Source organism: Syngnathus typhle, linkage group LG16 (assembly GCF_033458585.1).
Source record: "Syngnathus typhle isolate RoL2023-S1 ecotype Sweden linkage group LG16, RoL_Styp_1.0, whole genome shotgun sequence".
In the NCBI taxonomy this organism is placed as follows: Eukaryota; Metazoa; Chordata; class Actinopteri; order Syngnathiformes; family Syngnathidae; genus Syngnathus; species Syngnathus typhle.
The window spans coordinates 9,803,355-9,825,333 of NC_083753.1; the positions used below are offsets into that span (position 1 = coordinate 9,803,355).

The 21,979-nt window shown below is 40.8% G+C and overlaps 1 protein-coding gene across 3 annotated transcripts in view; it reads right to left on the reverse strand.

Moving 5' to 3' along the window:
- ltk (leukocyte receptor tyrosine kinase) overlaps positions 1–21,383 on the reverse strand; it is a 27,201-nt gene extending 5,818 nt beyond the window's left edge. The window contains exons 1-22 of one of the 3 annotated variants that reach the window (XM_061300797.1): positions 21,053–21,383; positions 14,793–14,888; positions 13,321–13,464; positions 12,949–13,177; positions 11,887–12,023; positions 11,650–11,793; positions 10,613–10,762; positions 9,679–9,779; positions 9,445–9,605; positions 8,812–8,906; positions 8,508–8,579; positions 8,120–8,291; positions 7,523–7,673; positions 7,308–7,430; positions 6,490–6,646; positions 4,645–4,830; positions 4,482–4,580; positions 3,733–3,894; positions 3,537–3,647; positions 1,274–1,460; positions 1,103–1,193; positions 855–919 (exon numbers count right to left, since the gene is read on the reverse strand). In XM_061300797.1, the coding sequence (XP_061156781.1) occupies positions 855–919; positions 1,103–1,193; positions 1,274–1,460; positions 3,537–3,647; positions 3,733–3,894; positions 4,482–4,580; positions 4,645–4,830; positions 6,490–6,646; positions 7,308–7,430; positions 7,523–7,673; positions 8,120–8,291; positions 8,508–8,579; positions 8,812–8,906; positions 9,445–9,605; positions 9,679–9,779; positions 10,613–10,762; positions 11,650–11,793; positions 11,887–12,023; positions 12,949–13,177; positions 13,321–13,464; positions 14,793–14,888; positions 21,053–21,104 (2,885 nt within the window). In that variant the 5' untranslated portion in view covers positions 21,105–21,383. Of the gene's footprint in view, positions 1–854; positions 920–1,102; positions 1,194–1,273; positions 1,461–3,536; positions 3,648–3,732; positions 3,895–4,481; positions 4,581–4,644; positions 4,831–6,489; positions 6,647–7,307; positions 7,431–7,522; positions 7,674–8,119; positions 8,295–8,507; positions 8,580–8,811; positions 8,907–9,444; positions 9,606–9,678; positions 9,780–10,612; positions 10,763–11,649; positions 11,794–11,886; positions 12,024–12,948; positions 13,178–13,320; positions 13,465–14,792; positions 14,889–18,046; positions 18,975–21,052 lie in introns of those variants that run through there. The other 2 variants (XM_061300796.1, XM_061300798.1) reach the window with 2 other exon arrangements.
- Between the last annotated feature and the right edge of the window lie 596 nt (positions 21,384–21,979).

Here is a 21,979-nt window from a genome sequence, read left to right on the forward strand (position 1 = left end):
AGATGAAAAGAGCAACTTGAATTTCTGATGGAATCATTTATAAGCTGGTCAGGTTTTCGGCTGGATCTCTATTATCTGCAGAGCGGATGATTTCGGCGCTTCGTGGCGAGAAGGAAAATCTTTGGAATGGTTGAGATTTTTCTCACAAAGGGGTCGGTCATTTTGATAACGATGTCATACACACGCCAAACTTTTTCTGCTTGTCACTTTTGCCAACTCTACTCCTGACTTTTAAATATTGAACATTCAAACTTTGCCAACAGACACGAATCACAGATTTAAAAAAAAAGCTGATTAATGAAAATGAGCTCTATCCGCCAAGAAGTCTTTTGGAGGATAGACTGTGCACGTACCCGGAGTGAATGTAGAACACGTGCATGTATATAATTCAAGCTCCCGTGAGGCAGAGCTGTGACAGGAAGAGTATTAGGACCCGATCTTTATGTCATTCGATGGATGGCGGCAAAGCCGAGTGCAGCGGAGGACGCGGGAGTCATTATCCAGAAGATGTAGCGCGGAAGATAATAAGTCAAGCTCACATTAGAAAAGCTGCCACTATGCACAGAGAATGCCTGTGAACATGAAACAGCGCTTAAAGAAAGACTTTGATCGTTTTGATCAGCGTAGCTAGCCGGAATGGGTACGAAGATGTGTACGAAGAATAAAAAGATGACGTTTAGCCCTGCAGTGATTGATGAGGCCAAGTAAGAAAAGAAGCTGAAATGCTGCCGGAATCAAAATCTAAATAGGACAAAATAGTTTGTTTTTATTTGGATTGAGCGAAGCGTCGTATATTCACCGCAACGGAAGATTTCCGTGCACTTTGTATGATTACGCCAATGCAGGATGTGTACCTCATAATCAAGGCCTCCATTAGGAAATCCATCTCATCCTGTTCTGAGCAGATTTCCGGAAGAGTCTGGCGAAAAGAAAGAAGCATCTTCAGGTGAGTGGAATGAAATGAAAAGCATCGCTTCACCGTGACCTTTGCATGGGAAGGATAGCCCCCCCCCCCTGCTGAGTGGATTATGTGTAACAAACATCACTCCCGCTGATGAGCTGTCATCCAGTGCTTAGGTGCACATCGCGAATAGCAACTGACCTTTATGGCCACCTGCATGGGGCCGTTATCGGCGTTCATCCCGAGGACCTGACCCTCGTACACCTCACCGAAGGCGCCGTGGCCCAGGGCTCTGCAAGCATATCACAAATCCAGATAAACGTAAAGACGACGACTCATAAATCACCAATATAACAATTTGGTAAGGCTTACCTGAGGAGCGTGATGTTTTTACGCGGGACTTCCTTCAGCTCACTGAGCGCCGAGGCCTTCCCGGCAAAGCAGTAATTGGGGTTGTAGTCTGTCATGATGGTGGAAGAACGGATTTTACTCAGCTTGTACTCGGGGCTGTGCAGGCAGCCCCTAACTGCTTGCAGATCGTTTTTCCAGCGATGCCACACTGGGGACGATAACAAAGCGGAACGATATTTAAAATCTATTTACACACTAGTTCCCTTTTATGGAATTTGGATAAGGAAGCAGCGAGTGAAATCATTGCCGCTTTTCATATTATACGCAAAGGGATGCCAGCGTCCCTCCATTGCTACAAATCCTCGACGACACCAGGGAGCAGGGACTCACCCGCCGCGGCCCTGATGCAGGTTGGTAGTCTGCCAGGGAGGGGGGCGTTGCGTGCAGGTAAGAGGTGCCGTCGAGCCAGCGCCCGGTGCAGATGCGAGGGTCTCGAGGGAAGGGGATGAGGAAGGGAGGGGAGAGATGGAGGGAGGAATGAGGAGGAGGATGGTAAGGAGGTGGTTGGGGATGACAATGGGATGGGGGGGGTTGGGGTACAGACTACCTCCCTGCATGGGGGAGAGCTCAGGTGAAGAGACACCATTATCCTTTGGAGCTTTTGTGTTTCAAATTGTATTACACAATTGGACGATAAATGCCATCTTTTTTGTGTCGCTTTATTCAGTGTCACACAATTACACGGGATGCATTTAGTTGTGAGGAAGCGTAGAATGTGTAAATATGAGTCATCAGTTCTACCAGTTATCGTTCTAGATTACTAGATAAATATTACACAGTCTGCCAGATATGCAAAGTTCACACCCTCCCATTTTTGTTCAATTTTTATATTACACAAATATAATGATAACGGCCACAATGGTGGATACGGCTGATCCAATATAAAAGCTGTATCAAAAATAAAAGGATATATACAATAATAATTGGAGTGTACAACTGCACTAAAGTGTTTCTAATATTTTGGGTTTCCTCATTTAGTCACATTCTCTAAAAAAGGGACAAAGCAGCCAAATCTTTGCATAGTCTATCGTAAAGTTGAATAGCTGAAAAAGTAGTAGGGAAACCTCCAAAGTCAAATACCATAAAAAATGGATGATGGCAATTTTCAGCCAAGAAAGTCAAATAATCTTGGAACGCAATCTATCATTGCATGTGCAATCTTGCAAATCTTTACTTTAGCTACAAGTGGTTTTTTTTTTTTTTTTTATGGCATCACACCATTGTGTTTCAAGTGTACCCTTGAAAATGTGATGGAAATACCAAATATTGTAAAATACCTTAGGAAAGTGCCCGTCATCATAAAAACAATTCACCAATATTATTACACTTTTTCAAACTCGAGACAAACTTAAATTGCACATTATTTCTTGAAATTATTTTTATGCTCTCTAATCCTTCATATAGATTATCCTGGGCCCAAAGAACAATGTCTACTAGAAAAAAAATACTTTGCCGCCATCTACAAACCATTTTTCTTGCTATCCGAGGTAAGCATGAATAAATTGATTGATTCCTAGCTACAATGTTTCATGCACGACTTTTCCTTACACCCATCAATCAAAGAAAAGCTCATTTATTATTACCGGGTGTACTTCAAATCTCTTCACTGTTTGGTACATGCTGTACATGGAGGTCGGCCTCTACAAAAACGGTGCGTACAATAATCTGGCGGCAAGCATATAAATTAACTGCATGGCAGCGTGGTACAATAATGATCATAATAATAATAATAATAATAATAATGCCTCATTAGATGTATAAGCAGTGTTATCGGATCTATTGATTCTGACCTCTTGCTCCTCAATAAAAAAAAATATATATATATTTATCTTTTTATTTTAGGAATTTTAATGATAATAAGAATGATCAGTAAAGTGTCTTTGAGCAAGCGGGACTCTAATGAGTCCCAAGTGTTTTTTTGTAAATGATTCTGATCTTGCGCATGAATGCCCGGGAGGCGCATGTCATCCAGAAATTGTCACTTGGTGCATAATAGCGGAGTAAAAACTTGTTTTCCCCGATTCTTTTGTGAATCCCAATTTATCACAATGCTCCAGTTTGTGGATGAAGAGCTTTTGTATTTCCTCCACAGGGTAACGCAATGCCCTTTCTTTGTAATGCCTTTTTTTTTTTTTTTTGCTCAAGTTTGCTCCCACGGATGTGCCTCACAGCCGATGAAAAGTGGCGGGCACCACGTCGGCGCAAAACCGCACGAGTCTCTTACTGAGGATGACCCCGGCGCAGATCAAGGCCACGCCGCTGACGACGGCCGAGGTGACCACTGCCAGGATCAGCGATGTCGACATCTGAGCTGGAGGAGGCTGGACTGCAGGCGCTACGAGAAGAAGAAGCCAGCCTGCGTGTTTATTGGCCGTAAAAAAATCATAATAACACAGCAATACTTGAAAATATCTCCTCACCGACTGTGTCGACGCACGTGACGTTATCGCTGGCCAAGACCTCGTCGTCATGGCACAGGCAGAAGATGAGGTGTGTCTCTTCATTGCGTTTGCAGCTCTGAGACTGACAGTGGCTGCAATTCAGCTGCACTTTGATTTCACACTCGCCGTGACTCTCCATGGCTGAAACAAACAATAAACTATCATGCATTCTTAAAAAGTGATTATGAGCTACATGTGTTCCACCACAATAATTTATTTATTAGCATGTTTGTGAAATGTGTGGATTTGGCTTCTTCAAAGTCAAAGTTTGCTTTATTGTCAATTTCTTCATAAACACTATCAAACAGAATTCCACACAACATATTGAAATTTAGGAAATGATTCCGCCTTTAAACTATTGATAATGTTTGATGTTGTTGACATTGCGGACTGCTTAATAGTTTTGTTTTCCTTCAAATCATTCTCCTAATGCTTTTCATGTGCTGTGGACTCTTTAATTTGAAAATGAAGCATTGACGCAAGTTCAAGTATCAGCATGAGGTTGAGAATTAGCTGTGTGCCACCCACGACATAATCAGAGTCAGATGGCAAGCAGACAAAAACAAAGCTCGGGTCCAAAAAAAAAAAAAAAAGAGCCAACATCAGGGTGTCAGACACAACTGTCAAAATCCATCCATTTCAAAAAATGGCTGTCATCATTGCTCCAACCATCCATTATTTCATCTCAAGCTTATTTTTGGATATCAAGCTCCACATATTAAACTCACCCGCCAGAGGCTGCAGGTAAATCTCTCCATCTGGATGAATGAAGGAGAGGCCATTGCCACCATCGGCTTTCATGTCATCCGTCAACGCGGCGTCACCTCCTGTCACGGAATGGACGCACATCAATAACGCTTTCAACGCAATTGAGGCCAGCTGTGAATTCACCTCTGTATCCGCCTCCCCCTCCTCCGGCCGTGCAGGCGCCACCTCCCCCTCCGAACCCCCCGTAGGTGGACCAACCCAGTTTGGACTGGGATAAAAGACACGCTGCACCCCCGTCAGCACCTTCTGACAGGGACTTGCCCGCCACCAGATGAGTGGTCGGAGAGTCTTTCCAACCTCCACCTCCACCTAACAAGACATCACACATAAGATATTAGAATCTTCTTATGATTTCCACAAATTGTCTCTTCATTTGCTTTCGTAATTGATTTGTTGAATCGTAAACACATTTTATCACCTAATATTTCGCCGGGAAAATATCCGACTGGGGAACTATATCAATTCATGGACAAAAGTTGCCCAATAAGACAGCAGCACGGCTTTCTTGTGTTCAAATGAGAAGATTTAGAAAGTTAAACTGGCGCCAGAGGCATTAATCGAGATAGAGCCCTTCGACTTAAATATTCAGCCAACAAACTAAGCGCTGTGCGTAAGGAAAATTGGTTTCCTGCTATGTTGCAGAAAAGTCCAAGAAACATTCTTGTTAAATTAAAAGAATCACATGGTCAAGGTGGATAACATCGGGTACCAAGATTCAAACGTAACTAACGTCGGAATGCGTGCACAATGCAATGTGCAAAAATATCCAAACCACACGTATCTTTTGTTTTCGCCAAACTTGCTGTGAGAAAACAAAGCTGACCACATACAATTCTAATCAAAATTTTACAGTGATGAATTATTTAGTGTCACTTCACACAATGACTTTGATTTACGATGTGTTAAATGAGTGTGAACACAATAAACGGGCTAATCAATAGCAACTGTGCAGTGTTGGTGTTAAGCCACGCTAAATGACGGATATTTATACGTGAAGAATCGACTAACACATGCAGATAGATAATATAATAATTCTCGCAGGTCTTCAATTGTCATGAATCACATGTGTTTGAGGAAATGGAAAGACGTGGCACTGTTCAAGTCTAGTATGAAACTCAAAACTGAAGATATGATTTTGAGGCCGTTTGCCGGACACATTTTCCACTTGGATTGGAAACTAATCCAAAAGAAAAAAGCCAATACTAACAGAATGTGAATTACTACGTGGTTACTTGTCAAAATAATGACACTACAAATTTTCATGATTTTCGATAATCATTGTGCTGTGAGGAATTAATGTTTATTCAATTTCAAATTCAAACAAAATGATTATTATCTTTTCATGCTTATTTTCCATGACCCCTGAGGTTTAGGCAAGATATTCAAAACAGGACAAAACGTTTTTTTTTTCCAATACCTGTGTCAAAAATATTGACTTTAATACTTGTCAGTTTTAGCCACAAATCTATTCTGCTCAACGGGTTGCCATTTGGCCTGTACACTATACGTCCTTCTCCTTTGACAAACAGATTGTTGGCTGACCTCTGCGCTACTGAGCGCCATTCCTTTCTTATTTGTCATGCACTTATGTGTCGGAATGCATGAGAAAATTGGGGATGTGTGGTGGAATTCACCGCGGTTATCTTGGATAATGTATAACGTGTTTAACATTTGCGTTCAAGGCTGATTTTATGTTCAAGCAGAGGGCAAAATATTAACATTGGAAACATCACTTGGCACCCATCTGAGGTATCGATCCAATTTACACTTAATGGTGTGTAAATGTTTGCTGTCCTTGGGTGAAATGTCAATAAAAGCACAAACTTAGGGTCAGCCGTGCATAAAAAGCAGCCTCATTAAAAAAGCTGATTTAATTTTCATCGATCGTACGACTAAGGAGGAAGTAATTCAAGTTGACATTCAGAACCTGCTCGGAATAGATGAGAAGATTTATTTGGGTGACAGTACCTGCAGCACCGGCTCGGCCATTGGTGCCGGGCACCGTGGTGCTGTTCTCAAACTGCTCCAGCGCTATCTGATCCAGACTGGACTTCGGATCTTCCATGTAAGCATTTCCTCCACCACCGGCCGCAATCAGCAAGGGAATCAGTTCATCGCCCTCCATCTGATAAGATAGCAGCACACAAATGATTTGGAAATTTTCAGCTATATTTACAATTTTTGAGAAATATGAAAATCAACCAATTCATATTTTTACAAAAATACTGGTGGAGCGAGGATTTTTTTTTCCTTGGTGAATTTCTTTCCCCCAATTTTCCAGGGAGTGATACCGATTTTGAAGGGTTACGTTCAGGATCACTAAAATACTTTTTACCGCAATAAATGCGTTTTTAAAATTGTTAGTGAGTTGTATTAAAAAGCCCATTCATTTGCTAGAGTTATAACAATCAATATGGTGATTCTAAAAAGAAAAGTAATAATAACTTGAGAAAGCAATTCAGTACAAATCGTGCATGAACGCTGAAAAGCCGCCAGTGAACTGAAATGTTTTGGAAATCATTGAAACGTTGTTTTGGAAAATGTAGAATTGAGAGGAAACTTGTCATTATTTAATTTGGAGAGACGTTGGCGGAATTTTGTGAATAATTGGAAATCGGAATGGTTTGAATTGGTTGATAAGTGTGAAAGGAAACATATTTCATAACAAAAAACAAGAAGGGAAAATAACTTCCCACATCAATTGAAATGTCCTCAAAGTTGACATAACATTTCCTGTCATCATGGGAATGTTTATGCAAATCAACAGCAAATCTGCCTTGCATCACCTTAAAGATGAAGGTAGCTCCGCCCCCTCCGCCTCCCCCTCCAGACCACTCAGAGTCATCCTCCCCCCTTGTGTCGATCACAGATGACTCCCCCAGGCAGATTTTATGTGTTTGGGAATTTCTCTGGATCAAAAGGGCAGAACACAATCAAGACATTCATTTGAATCCAACTTTTTCCTCTCAAACATCATCATTCAGCTGTTCACCACACTCACCCCGGGGCACGCGTCCTCTCCCTGATGACCCACTAAAATGTAAAGTAATTCGTCTTTCTCCAGCGGGAACACAGCCGATATGAAGATGCCATGGTTGGGCTTGTTGTGGTTTTTGGCCCCTTTTCCTCCTGCGGCGCCGTAAGCTGAGATCCTGAATGATGATCCATAACTTTAATTTGTTCTGTGACCACACTAAATAATCAAAACACTTGTATGGCAAATCACTTTTAATTTGAAATGAAGTGTAATGTGCGGGCTCCTACTGTTATGTGTGTGCTTTGGCCACCAGGGGCAGTATAAAAGACTACGACCAATAACATTAAAACTTGGCTATGTCGTAACAAACATAAAGACAGTCTTAACTCTGAGTGACACCCAGTAATAATAATTCATGGGTGTTGTTGTGGTTGTGTAAACACGCTTTAATCAAAAGGTCTTAGAATTTCCGGGCACAGAATGTACTCTACCGCCTTTATTAGTACTATTCGTTTTGGTGACCTGACATTTGAGATGCACATGGTGCGACGTGAAAAGCTCTTCAGAGCTTTCAGAATAGCTTGCATGGGAATCACTGTGATAAGTCCAAAAAGCACTCACAGGTATCTGTTGGTGGCAGGGACCCTCCACATTTGCACCCCCTTAAAGGCTCCTTCCTTCCCCACAGTCACGCTGACATTTTTATGCCTGTAGGTACTGTCACACTGGGCCTGGGTCGGCCCATAGGGACCGCTGGCACCGCACGAGTTGAAAAACCAAGTCATCAGAGAAACTTCTAGAAAAACGTTGAGGGAGGGCGGAGAAAGAAAGTTCTGTGATTTTGAAATACTGCAGGAGGCACTTGGAATATGACTACTAATGCAGAACGGATTAACGGTTCCTTTGGAAGCTTCATGCATCAAGCGACACGGCAGCTAAACAATCCATTACACGCTAATAAGATTTGTCATTCATAATGGATTAGAAGTACGACGTTTTGGAAAATCACCTGAAAATGAAGGCTCTCCGTGGGGACTAAAGAAATCCCTCAGGTCGGCCACAGGCAGGATAGAGTTGAGATCTGTGATGAGACAGGAAGTTAAAAGGTGAAGAATGACAGATTCCGTTTTGATCTCGCAAAAGGAAATGATAATTAAATGACTCTGCTATTGCAGCTGCAGGCGGTCAAAATATTTGAAACGGCTCGCCAGTGCAGCTCTACAACAAACTGAATGGAAACTCACCCATGCTTTGGTCGAGTAATTAAAAGGGTTCATGATTAAAAAAAATGTGAGGTTTTTGTTTTTTCTCACCTGTGCCAAAGCAGGTTGCAGTGAGGGCGATTTCATCCAGGGCGACATCAGCATGGGAGCCTTGGAGCCAAACAGCTGTGACCTTAACACGGAACCTGGCCCAAAACACATTCCATTTAGGGTTAGATAATTGCTTTACAGAGTGCTTTATCCTGTTTAGTGGTATATAAATCTGGCTGTCATCAGTAGAGCGATGGAAGGAAATACTAATGCTTTTGCAAGATGGAAACCTGTGGCCATAAAGAAAAAAACCAAGGGCCCTTAAATTGAACCCTGGGGAACTCCATGAGACAGCAGTACAGAGGTTTACACATATAGTCTGCCCAGTTGGATCGAAACCAATCCAAAGCGCTCTCACCAATGCCCGCAAGATGCCGTGACCGAGCCATAAAGATATTACGGTGCAGTCAAGTCCAGCAGGACAAAACACATGTTGTCCTCAGATTCATTTGCAGAGAAAATTTTATTCAAATCTTTTGATAGAGTTCACTCTGTGCTATGGCCTCCAGGACATCATGCGCATCCATCCGTTATGCACAATTTAGGATTTCCAGCATTTTTTTCCCATCTACACTGACTTAAATGCACAATATGAGCAATAAAGTTCCTTGTGTAGGAATATACTGTACGTACCCATGATGAATGTCTGTCAGCTGCAGGACAACATCCTCCCAGTCATCCTTCCCTTGACCATGTCCCTCCCAGAACAATGGCGCTGTGGAGGTCCCATTCTCCTCTATAGCCACCGACAAGGAGCCATTGAAGGAGCCAAACAAGTAAAAAGAAAAACGCATCTGCACAAACAAATGTCATTTCAAAAAAAGATATTTATGGTGACTGACGAGCAGTACAGTCTGAATAACGTACCTGGCAAGTTCTGTTGGAGACAGGTGGAGGGAAAAAACGGCTCTGGACAGATGCCTCGTGCAGGTTATGTTTCTCCCTGATCTCCAGAAACAAGAAGTGTCCTGGGGGTAGAAAATAAACAACTTAACTACAAGGGTCATTCAGACACAAATCTCTTCACCATGATAAGGTGGGGGAGACTAATTTATCCACCCATCCATTTTCTATACTGCTTATTCTAAGGAGGCTTTCAGAGGGATTGGAGCTAAGCCTGACTTCTGCTGAATGGCTGAACGCAGCCTGGACTGACTGCCAGTCAATCACACAATGATTGTGAATGGGACATTGACCATTAATCAAGTTAGCTACATGAAGCGCTACATTGCTAAAGGCTGCAACGGATACATTCAAGCGCAACTGTTCATGTATCTTACTCATATGATCCATTCCACTCTAATGATGTTCATGATAGACTTTTTGACAGTAGTTCAGTGGAATCGTCCTAACAACAAAAAATATCAAACATGCTCCATATTCAGCTAAAGGCCAGAAACCTGCTCGTAAATCACCCATGCTGAGCCAACGGTCTCCAATGACTCTGGTCAGCAGTTGTGGAAGGCTTTGAGCCTTCTGTCTCTATCCACACTTCCCCTGAGTACGCGTGTAGCGTGTAATTGCAGCTTTGGACACGGGCATGTTGGAGCAGGCCAGCGGTTGCATGCTATCTAACAAATTAGCATCTGGCAATTCTTAAGCTGGTCTTGGACTCTACTGAACCGGCAAACCTCATCATCAAATTCTTTGCATCCAGACATTTTGGAGTGTGTGGTGTACTCTATACTTATCCTGCCCTGTTTTGCATTTTGCTCTAAGCCTACCTCCTGGTTCAGATCTTCTTTTCTGCATCGCTCAAACCCATTTGCAAACATCACCGACCTGGTTTCATTTTGCTTACCAGGCGTAGTGCTCAGGGTGAGGCCCCGCATGTCTTTTTTCTGCAGCAACTCTCCTCCGGCCACCCTGCTCCAAGCCGATTGCTGCTTGGACACGGACCAACCACAAGCATCCTGCTCGAATGAGCAGTACGATCCAAATGGCATCGAACCTGTACAAGACAGCAGATTGTCATTAGAGCTCATTGAAACACCAGACCGCAGCTGCTACCAAGACCCCCTTCTTCTTTCCTCGGAATCCTAATTTCCCAGTGGAAGGCAATGCGCGTGTTGTAAATTTAGAGTTAAGACACATGCGACGCTTAGGGCATGCTGTTATTGATAAGTCTAATGTGAATGTCGTCATCTGTTTTTATGACTCTGTTCCTGCTTCACCACAATGGAATTAAAACAATCAAGTTGTGACTGTATGTGATGACATTGGGCTGCAGCTCAAGGGGTCCCCATGGCTTGTAGGCTCTCACTGACTAGTTCCGAGGATGACAAATTGTGGTTAGTTACCCGCTCGGTTCTGTGTATAAATAGCGTGATTCCCAATTGTCTTATTTCTGTGTAATGTTGAAAGTGAACACTTTAACCACATCTTAAATGTTTTCTTTCATTCCCACTAAGTATACAGCCTTATAAAAATGCAATAGCAGCCACTCGAATCTATTTTACATTGTTATCTTGAGGGGTAAACAATCAAATTCAATTGATTCCTAATTGTTTTTTCATTTGAATGGGTTAATTACAGAGCCCGGGATTTTGGCTGTTGCGTGAAATGTAAAAGACGGCACAAAGCTCGAGCGGCATAAACGACCGGTTTCACTCTAAAATATTTAGACTTGATTTTCCAAACATATATACTAACACCTGAAATAATTTTAGGTGGACCTAGTCAGGGTCAGCATTAGAAACCTTCCTAAATAGCTATAATCTAATAACCTGTTTTTACACTTAACAAATTTTTCAAGCAATTTTTTTTAAGTGAGCAATATTTGAAAAATAACATCATTAACAGGTCATAAAGATGCATTAGTGCTAAATAAAACCTTACCGCAGATGAGGCCCTCATCCTCTCCTAAAGGGCAGTCCGTATGGAAATCGCACACATAATTTTGCTCGATGCAATATCCGGATTGTTCGCAGTAGTAATGATCGCCGCAGTCCACATCCGGTGGGATGACCTCATCCTTTTCGTCTTAACCACGACACAAAACAGAAAATCGTGCATGCGAGTTAGAATGCAAAAAAAATCTGTTGTGTTAATTTGATTTGTCTCTTATGAACTCACCTGATTGACAGTCAATGAAGTGCAGTGAATCGAGCGCCACGATGGAGCCACCCTGCAAACATCCAGTGTAGCTCAGAATCACCTGAAAGGGCTCGTCCACTGAGCCTATCCCAGTCTCCACCGCCTCCCAGTCCGTTCTGCAAAATGTAGTGAAGGTAGCTCTTTTGTTATTTTATTTTATTTTATTTTATTTTATTTTATTTTATTTTATTTTATTTTATTTTATTTTATTTTATTTTATTTTATTTTATTTTATTTTATTTTATTTTATTTTATTTTATTTTATTTTATTTTATTTTTAAACTGTGCTAATATTGATATAAGCTAATAACATGAAACACTGAAGCAACTACTGATACATTTTATTGACAATAATTCACTCGAGCTGCCGAGACAGGTTGTTTTTGTGTCCATCGTTGAATTATTTTTTGCACACACCAATTCCGCCATGGTACAAACTTATCGCATATGCCCATCCATCCTTCTTCTGTCCAAAGAGATTACATAAATTCATTTCCAGAATCCACACAAGAAGAAAGGAATGCTTTCATCTGTGCTACAGAGGGCTGCACCATGGCATTAAATCAATAGCAAATACCTGTTCTTATTTCCCAAACAACACTCTTGGCTTTTTCCCCATGCGGCATTCTATTCCACACAGCCTCTGGGAACATCGCTCCTCATAAACTTGAGGACCACAAAAGGAAAAGGCATTACTCTCTCTGGTCTTGTTTGGTCTGAAAGACTGCATGGCCTTCTAGTGCATTAAATCCAAACTTGTATTCTCTAGGTGAACGTCAAATCGCAACACACTGATTCATTCACGCACTAATTAAATGGGCAAGTTGGAGATAATGAACTTCACTGACCAGCCACAACATAATCTACCGTTACTGTTATTGGATCTATTCTATTCTATTCTATTCTATTCTATTCTATTCTATTCTATTCTATTCTATTCTATTCTATTCTATTCTATTCTATTCTATTCTGCATTAATTTTATTTAATTTTATTTAATTTTATTTAATTTTATTTAATATCTATATAAATATATAGATACCTGGGGTCCTCTCTCCTCTCAGGTTTGAACACGGCGGTGTCACCGAACAAAGTGGAGTCAAGTGACTTGATCAGGACCGTTAGATTCCCTGCCGATGGTGTCGTCTCATAGTGGGCCAGACGTAGAACACATTGGCGCTCACTTTTTGGCATGATTGGGCTGGTTAAATAATACTCGCATCTCTTAGAGGCCTCGGCACCAGAGGAGGGGCTCAGGAGAAGAAAGTGACCTTCAAGAAAAAAAGCAGTCGTTTCATAATGTCAGTGCAAGGGTTTGAGAGAAAGAGCAGACTTTGATATCAAAGACACAGAGCTTTGATAAACCCTTATGAATATTTCATATCGCAAGACATGTTAAATTTGAGATTCTCACCATCAGAGCTCCCCTCCGAGTGGTCCGCCTCAGGCGTCAGACCTTCTCGCTCAGTTTGTCGTGCAGATACTACGGACCAGTCACTTTGCTGGCTGTGTTTTGATGAAGTCCAGAGACACGTTGACTCAAAGTCACAGGAAGAAACTGCAAGATAAGAAGCACGTTCTGTACGATTCAAATATGTGGGAGCGTAATTCAACACCAGAACAAAACTGATAATTAAATTACAGTGATTAGTGGCAATGGTCCACTTCAAGCCAAAATCCACAGAAAGCCTCCCGTCTTTCATTACACGCAAATCCTGCATCATTTTAACAAGCCTGTACAGCTTCACCGCATGTCACAATAATTGCCTCGACATGTAATTTGCCAGAAAAGCTGGGAGAAGTTGTTTGCAGGAAATATACGGAAAGTTACAAATCACCAACTAAGCAATCACAACGGCCCTTGGGTCATGCTTTTAAAATTCCTTTTTGATAAAATCAGAAAATCTAAAAGACAGACCATCACTCTGTTTATGTTGATTGATTGTGTGCGTGTGTCCGCATCAGAGCCGTACAGCACATTGAAAAACAAGCTAGTCATGTGATGACTGGAGAGGAAACTGCCACTTCAGCTAATTTGCCAAACGGATTCCCTGAGGGGATAATCCGAGCGTAAGGTCCATTATTAGTGTTATCTTTCTTTTAAAAAATTGGACTTCATTTCCCTGTCGTCATGATTTAATTACAGTCGTTGGAAAGGATTGCAAAGGAGTCCGATTTCTTCATCTTTATGAAACTGCTTTATTGCCTTCTGCTACAAAAGTCTCTTTGAATGGGATACGGTATTTAGCCGTTTTCATTAAAAAGTAGATTCACTGATTATTCACTGACACAATAGAAAGTGTCCCCATCATGTACCGTCTAATTGACATTTAAAAATAAACTCAGAGATTCTAATAAAGTCTTCTTAAATGAAGACGGGTAGCATTTTTTCTAACATAAAAGTCAGCTAATCGCATTAACATGATGCTAACAGTTAGCCTAGCTTCTTTTATTACCGTATTTTCCGGACTATAAGGCGCACCTTCAATGAATGGCCCATTTCAAAACTTTGTCCTTATATAAGGTGCACCGGACTATGAGGCGCACCATTAATGCATCATGTCAGATTTTTAATCCAAATCAAATCATTCTCCATTTTATCTTTTTTATTTCACCTTCAGATGCAACAAATTAGTTTATAATCACAAAATAATAATCCATAGTCTTTTTGATTCATGATTCATAGTCTTCAGCGGGCCACTTATGACTGATTTCATGACACAATGCTTCAGGTCAGTTTAAATTTAGGAATTTGGTCCATATATAAGGCGCACCGGACTATAAGGCGCACTGTTGGGAAGATTTTAGGTTTTTAGGTGCGCCTTATAGTCCGGAAAATACAGTATATCTTGTACTGGAGAACAGTCAAAGCAATTGGACCATTACATTGATTGACATCTTGTGTCTCAGCATGACGAGGAAGCATCAGATCTGACATGTCGTCTGGAAAAGTGTCCAGAAGTGCGTGGCAGTGACTGCACACTAAAAAGAAAGAGAGGGAAAACAAATAAATCAGTACTCGTAATCCAAACTGGACATAAAAAAAACAACATACATGAACACATAGCACGCGATTAAAATTCTCTTCAATGTGCTGATGACACTTTTTGGACACTGCTACGAGTTAATCAGAAGCATGAGGCAACATGGAGGCAATTTTGACTGTTTCATATTCAGTTTATAGCTTGGTAGAGCTATATAAACTCAAATGATTGTTAAGAATTGTGTTGTTGCTTGAGGGGTGGTGGATTGATGAAGGACTTGACGCTGCATGTGATACAGTGAATATTTAAAGAGCGTGACCAGCAAACAATGAAGACGACGATGGCATTGCTGTAATTCATTGCAACATAAGCCGTGTTACTGTGCAAAGGCGCCCCTGGGGTAAGGGCTAAAAGGCCAAGCGTGACTAATGAAATTATTTAATAAAAGCAGCCAGAACGCTAACAAGGGGGTTAAGCTATTAAATACTTGGGAAAGAAAATAGCTTTGACGCCTGCTGAATGCAGAAAGCACAATTGTTTAAAAAGAAAAGAGAAAGGCTAGCATTCATTAAATATAAATACATGTCATAAAACACGAATGGGGTATTATTAACATTCAATGGTGTTTGGAATCTCCCTAAAATCTCAAACTGCCTTCACTACCACCCGCGGATCTACTTTTTCGATTCACTGAATGTGAAACTGGACAAATTGAAGAAAGTAATCAGACTGCTTACGAACACAACTACAATTTTACCCTTCCTTCTGTCATTCAACTTGCTGTTTTAGGATGAAGGCTGCGGAAAGGTGGTTAGCCCCAAAGTACCCGGCGGGAGTAAACGTGGTTGCATGCTTCTCATTCGATTTCATCAAGGGTTTGGTTCAGAGGGAAAATATGCTGTTGCTCCAGACCACCAGTAAATTGCACATTTCTATTGTAGACCGCAGAGGACCAAGTTCTGAGAAATGTGTTTTATCCGCGAGACATCTAAGATTTATCACAAAATCTTGAAGATAACAATCTCTGTGAAGCATAACGATAAACAACAACACACGATGACTAAGAGGGCTGTTACGAAACCAAAATATTTGTCCTTAACATAATACCCTCAACGTAGCAAAACTAAAAAGACACGGCATGGTCAATCTCATTATACCGAAGCGAAACCACATGCCGTCACTTTCTCTCCACCTGCTTAACATATCCCCCGATCCGAAACAATCCTGACAGGTCAAATCCCATAGCCGCTAAACTGAGCCATGCTAAATTGAAACTTCATCTGACAACTTTGCTGCAAACTGCCAGTAGGTTGCCGGCAGAAACGGACTGCTTACAGGTTAATTGACAAAGTAAGGTGTAAAAAAAAATAGACTAACTGTGCATTTCCTAGATACTAAAGATACTCGAGCCATGCAAATGGTTAATCTTATGACTGTGGTAGAGGGAACAAATATACAGGAACGCAAGAGCATTCGTCTTCATTTTTATTGCCTTCTCAGTGATGGAGCTTCGCTAACTCAATGATGCTGCTAAATGACATTCTCTGACTTCATCATTCACATAAGTTAGAATGGCCCTGGGATACTGAACGCCATGCTCTGTCCTCTTATAGTAAATCAAGTCGGTGACGTAGCAAATGTTGGCACTCCCGCAGACAGAAACGTCTTCTCAAGAGGACGGAATAGCTCGGGGGCCATTTGCTGGCTAAGTTTATAGGTTGCGGTTGGGGGTTCCGTGCGTATCTTGAGGGCATTGTTCAGTCTAAAACAGCAGCCGATAACATCGCTTTATAAAAGTTCAGCTGCCAAGTCTATTTTGGAAGAGTTGAGAGAGAAATCAGTAAATCAGTCACTTCCAAATTTGGCTGGCTCTTCTTAAAAGGGGAAACAAGCCAGTGGTATTTGTATAAATGAACATCTTAGGGCTTTCTTCCAATGGAAAGTTCCAACAAAGCAAAAACCGAGCCCACAAATGATTGGACATCTCCTCTGAAGATAAAACAGCTTCCCTGCGACAAGGTTTGAATTAAACAAAGAATTTTGATTCAATTAATGAGCCTTACATTTTTTTATGTATTGATTAAAGTCCAAAAATCTTCAAAATTCGGCACACTGTAGAGAAATGTTGTTAATGACCCTGCTAAATTTTAATGAGTAAAATATAACTAGTTCGGCTGGAGACCACAAATCATCATCAAATCAAGCTGTTGTCTCTGCTCTCAAATGCTGTGAGTGTTTCACTTCAAGAGTTGCTGCTCCTGTTCTACCGGGGATTCCTGCAATCCCAAGACAAACACAATATATGAAACACTAAGTATGTGTCGATTGTTTGGGCCTTAGGAGACTTCAGTGCAAAGAGAATCATGAGAGTTCACAGCCATGTCATCAAAACAAATTTCAAGTTGGTTGAGCTCAAGTTAGGCAGTTTTTGATGAATCGTCGGCTGCAAGTATGAACATTCTTGTCCGCTTTACTTCTCCATCTTTTAAAACACCTCTCGCAAATATTCACATGCAGTCAATCAGGCTTCCGTAAACTAATGAAGTCCCATGACTCCATTTCTGACTTGCGTGTTTGCGATGTCATGTCTACGACAATTAACTATGATAAGAGATGGCAGCACAAGATAAACTAATACAGGAAACATTTAATCCAAGGTGACTCAAGTACTGCAAGCTAGCATCTTGATGAAAGTGAAAGCTCAGAAGGATGGTGACATGGCCTCTTTACATTAACGTGATGGCATTTGCATTTTGAATAATATGAACTGCATCAAATCAGAATTGGACACTTGGATTAAGTCTGGCTCTAAAGTTAGATCAGAACATCATCATGACCAACCGATGTACACGGCATGTCTATTTCCAATTCAAGCAACAAAATGAAAAGTCCCCACCTCGACGATTTGGGCCCTAACGTTATGCAGCGATGAACTGACGGGAACTCAAATCTTGTGATACATCATGCGATCGTGGAGGCCTTGACATTGGCTACTCTGTTAGCATCTTGTGTGCTTGGAAACAGTCTGTTTTCATTTCGGAGTTGCTAAGACAACTCCAAAGAAATGGAAATGACTTAATTTGAAACATTTTAGATTTGTTCCATGACCCTTCTTGCTCTAATGGCTGAAATGATGTCACAAAATGGATCGGCAGCCTTGGTTGAAATCCACACCAAGTCAACGTTCAACTACTTTGTTGCTAATAACCAGAAGAAAGAAAAGGTCCTTCAAGTCCACGACTCACACGAGGAGCGACGGCTCGCTCACGTGTCCGTGAAGGAGGCGGCCGAGTGATGCCTGGGAAAGCGCCACTTTCATCTGCAACATCAAGTTGGCTCTCATCCAGCCACTTCGCTTGTGCACTTATGCTGCTTCTGCTTGCTGCTATCGGAGTCCCACAGCCATACAGCGTGAGAGCGAGCCAGACATACGCTAACTGGGCGAGGCAGCTCGTTCATGACGCACGTTGCAGCGAAAGTAGTGACGCATGCTCTCCTTGGAAATTAACACATTTGGTTATTACATTACAAATGACCAATAGAAACGACCTTGAGTATGAGTGAAAGCAACCAAGAAATGGGTTAACAGGTTATTTCAATTTCAACACACACAACAAAAAATGATAAAGAATGACAACAACTGCTTCATCCAAATAATCAACTCAATTTTGGATTAAACACTGAATATTGTTTTTCTTACTGAGGACAGAAATGTGGTAAGCATTTGAATTACTTTTCGAGGTTTCTTTAATGAAACACAGGGATGGATAACTGCTCATCATGCCAACAGCTGATTTGTTTTAAACAACTTGTGGTCTTCCTATTGTATTGACTAACACAGGATATGGGCATATTAAAGCAATCCTTGCACAGTAGGACGGCATAGTGGTTAGGAGTTGAAGTTTGAGGTTCAAATCTCAAGTTTCCTATGCAGAGTTTGTGTGTTTTGAGACAGATGCCCGAAGTGTTATCAATTTTTGTTAAACATTCGCGGAAAATTTGGCCGATTGTGTGGAATTTGATGTTGATTCATTGCGTTTTGAGTTGGAGTCATTGCCTGAACTTGGCTGCAGTCTAAAGAAGCCCAAATTTATGGTTAGCTGAGCAACTTCCGTGTGATGGACAGCGTTCTGCGTATGCAACTCAAAATAAATATTTTGGGTGAACTCAAAATTACACGGCAAAAAAATGTACAAGATTTCAACCAAATATTTTCCTGTTGTGAAAATTGGCTTTCCTACATCTCATAAGAAGTTTACAGAACAAACGGTTGTTGCCTACAACTCAAAAGATAAAAGTAAAACCTAATGTTGTCGTAAATCACTTTGTCCAGAATGAATGATTGTTTTAGTTCCAAAAGAATTAAGTTGTGTTTTTTTTACTGCGTGGTTACGAGAGTTCAGAATAATCGGATTCTCTCATTGAATAACAATATTAAATCTTTAAAAGTATATTATAAAAAAAAAATAACGATGGCCAAACACAAGGGCTGTTTTGAAGGCGACAGTGCTATTTACTTTTATAGTTCCATTGAGACAAAAACGGAATAGTTTATGAGTGAATGGTGTTGCGTCTACTTGTGGTTTCTAGCAAGTATTGCACTCCTTTTTGCCTAAGCTAGACTTGGTTATCAAATGCAAGTACGCTAAATTATTTAGATTGTTATGTTCAGGATGGGCATAACGATCAACAAATATATACTGTTAGAACATTTTTTATTTGCTTATTTTACATTTTGATACACCTGCTGATGCTTTCAAGCGCAATATAAAAGGAAATGAATTATGAGGCAACTCTAAGCTTTACTCCAAGATGAACAAAACAGACATTGCTCATGTGGTTTTATGGTTAATAGAGAACAGATGGCACACTTGGACGTCTTATGGCTTGTTCAAATATGAGAATCGTGTTTTTTTATTTCTCAAGAGGAGGAAAAAAAACAACTGATTTGTGACCATTGTGATTGCCTAATGCTGGGGTGCCTGAATTTAACATTTATTGTTCTATATTGTATGTTAATGTTGTGTGGAAATGTTTGATGATCGTATTTAACATTGAACGCAGCAGCGGGAGGGATGCCATTGAGAATTCCACTAAAACCTCGTCCATCAAAGGAACTAATTCATTTTGACCATGTTCTAACACGTTGAATGATGCAATTTGATCAGAACACCAAAGAGAAAGCCAAAAGTAGCGATGAATCACCACTTTGATACAAAACAGGCACAAACAAAAACACAGTGAAATTATATTCAACAACTGTTGTGTATTTACATATTCAGGAAAAACCTCCATAATATATGTAAAGCTAAACTATAAGTTGCACGCAAGATGGCATGGAAGGGAGAGTTTTGGCACATATCAATACAGGGGCACTGATTGCCTAAAGCAATTATAGAAAGTCTTCTCTCCCCATTTGGCAGGATGCACTTACTGAGAGGGGCTTCTGCATACGCTGCAGGGGGACATAAATAGGTGTGCGGTTGGGGGTCCTTGTAAATTACAGTTGCCTATAAGCAGTTTCCAGTATCACAACGGAGGGTGAAACTCAGAAACAAGTGGCCTGGATAAAGAACTGGCAAAGAAAAATCGAGCTCCGCGGCCATTCAAAATCGAGCGACCTTTGTGCAATGCACTTCAAAAAACACTTTAAATCAACAATGCTAATTAGAAAGCATGCGTGGAACAACACCCCACTCGGATGTGGATAGCAGTGAGAATACTGTACATAACTATAGGAAGTTTTTTTTATGGATTTAATGCAGAGCAAATGGCTTTCTTAGAAAAATAAATAAATAAATAAATATATATATATATATATATATATATATATACATATATATTTTTTGTACTGTATATATAAAGCATTAGTAAGCTAAAATAACAGATTTTTCCCTTTTCAGTCAACAATTCTCAACTTTTTTCCACAAGTCTCGCCACTTACATATCAATTCATGTCAATTAAAGTCCTCACAAGTTCGCCCCGTGGTTAATCTAGGTCAGTGCTATTTTTTATTAAATGTCAACATGAATAGAGGCATGTTTAAAAGTACACATCAGAATAAGAGTTTGCATATTAAAATTGACAAAATAGTCCGAAATAACATCAAGAGAAAAGTTTCAGATTTAAGAGACAATCGACTGATTAAACTTGCCACTTACTTAATAGAACGGCGACGTGTAGAAAAGCACTTTGCGTTCTAAAATCGTCCATGGCTCCCTTGTTTTTGTAGTCAATCCACCCCCCAAAAAAAGAATAAGAGTCAGCACTGTTTCGGGCGCCTTTAGCTCCTCATGTAGCCGCAGAGGAGACGCACGCAAGCAGCTCCAAGAGACGCAGCGGCTGGTGCGGCTGTTGGTTGGTTGGTTGACTCGCTTCTTGGCCCGAGTTGCGCACTGGTCGATGTTTTTACTGAGGTTTCTTAGTGATGCTGATGCTGCTGCACTGACGTCACTACACGAATCCTCCCGGCCCTCCCCGAGAGACGCGCTTGCTACCTTCTGACGACGTTCGCTTCCGACGGTTCCCCCGGCCCCACCCTCGCCCCCCCTCACCTAAAAAAAATTAGGTAATGCAAACCCTGCTGTAGTAACGGTTGTGCCACTTGTGCACATTCAAAAGGCGCGTGCAAAACAATCTGCAATCAACCCAAAGCACAGAGGATAAAGATGGAATCAAATGTTATTTTGTATTGAAATATTCTATACCTAGGTCCAATATAGGTCAAGTTTAGTCAACTTGATTTTTTGCCCAGTTCTGTGCATTGAGTTTTACAACCTTGCAAATGAACAAGTAAAAATAATCCATAAATTCCAAGGTGAAAAAGAGAAATATCAATAAAGGATTCTTAGGAATCTCATTTTATAAAGGCTTCTTTTGATTCTTTCTAACAGTCACATAACTAAACCAGTTGGAAGAGGAAGTTAGACAAACACACTAAGGAAATTTGTTCTATAACGCCATTACTTATTCGTTTAACCAATGAATCGTTGCTTTGTATTAAAAAGAACATGAAAAATTACTTAATTGATTTTACACAACTACTTGCTCAACAAAAGTCAGTCTGTTGGTATTTGCGCATTTCTGAA